Source organism: Sinocyclocheilus grahami, unplaced genomic scaffold (genome assembly GCF_001515645.1).
Source record: "Sinocyclocheilus grahami isolate Dianchi unplaced genomic scaffold, SAMN03320097.WGS_v1.1 scaffold9503.1, whole genome shotgun sequence".
Taxonomy (NCBI): domain Eukaryota; kingdom Metazoa; phylum Chordata; class Actinopteri; order Cypriniformes; family Cyprinidae; genus Sinocyclocheilus; species Sinocyclocheilus grahami.
The window spans coordinates 1-826 of NW_015512659.1; the positions used below are offsets into that span (position 1 = coordinate 1).

Sequence of the window (826 nt, forward strand, 5' to 3'; positions counted from 1 at the left end):
AGGGGGGAATTTTTTTTTTTTTTTTTTTTTTACAGCTGACGGGTCAAAGTTCATTTGGTGAACTTTGTTTGCTCACTTTGTGCTTAGTGAGGGCTTTCTCTCTCTCAAGCGATCTCAGTGCGTTTTATTTTCATGCATGTTTACCGTGCATTGCACTAATCAGAGTATGTGTTGAAAGGCTGGAGTCTGATGAACATGGATGACTTGAAGGTGAGTGAAAACTGAACACAGTTAACTGGCTGTGCTTTCATTTCAAATGCCCTGTAGCTGTTAATAGACCAACCGATCTTCTTCCTCTGTAAACTAAAATGTAATTACAGGAGCTCTCGAGTGATGCTGTTAATCTTAAGTGCTCGGTCTTTTGTCTAACGTAGCAGTCGTGTCACGAGCTCTCTCTACCCGTCACGGAGAAATGCAACCCCATCAGCAGAGATATTGATAGAGTGAATGGCAAACAGATGGTGCAAATACTGAGAAGATGCGACGCTGAGATTTTTGAGAAGAAAAATCAGGATCCACTTCATCAGGTTTGGCCTGTTAGTTTCAGATATGTGAGAAATAATTGTACTTTAGGTCATTATGCTCCTAACAAGAGTTTTCCATGTAAAGCTGCCCTGTGCATTTTGTTTATAGAGACTATATAGTTCACCTGTCATCCAAACGATGGTGGATGTTGCAAAGAGAGTGGAAATGATGCTGAGGGTCAGTAATATAAACTAGAAGTCCTTTAATTTAATTAACAACCCAGAAATAATATTTTAATATTTAAGTTTAGGCACATTTTAATTTAAATACAGAATTTTGTTTTATATATATATATATATAT

The 826-nt window shown here is 37.3% G+C and overlaps 1 protein-coding gene across 1 annotated transcript in view; it reads left to right on the forward strand.

Moving 5' to 3' along the window:
- Window positions 1-85: 85 nt before the first annotated feature.
- The window catches only part of LOC107578272 (glucokinase regulatory protein-like), a gene marked incomplete at its 3' end in the record, with an annotated part of 8,098 nt that continues 7,357 nt past the window's right edge, over window positions 86-826 (forward strand). Inside the window, exons 1-3 of the mRNA XM_016264242.1 lie at window positions 86-210; window positions 375-527; window positions 634-702. Coding sequence (XP_016119728.1) covers window positions 190-210; window positions 375-527; window positions 634-702 — 243 coding nt within the window. The remainder of the gene's footprint in view (window positions 211-374; window positions 528-633; window positions 703-826) is intronic.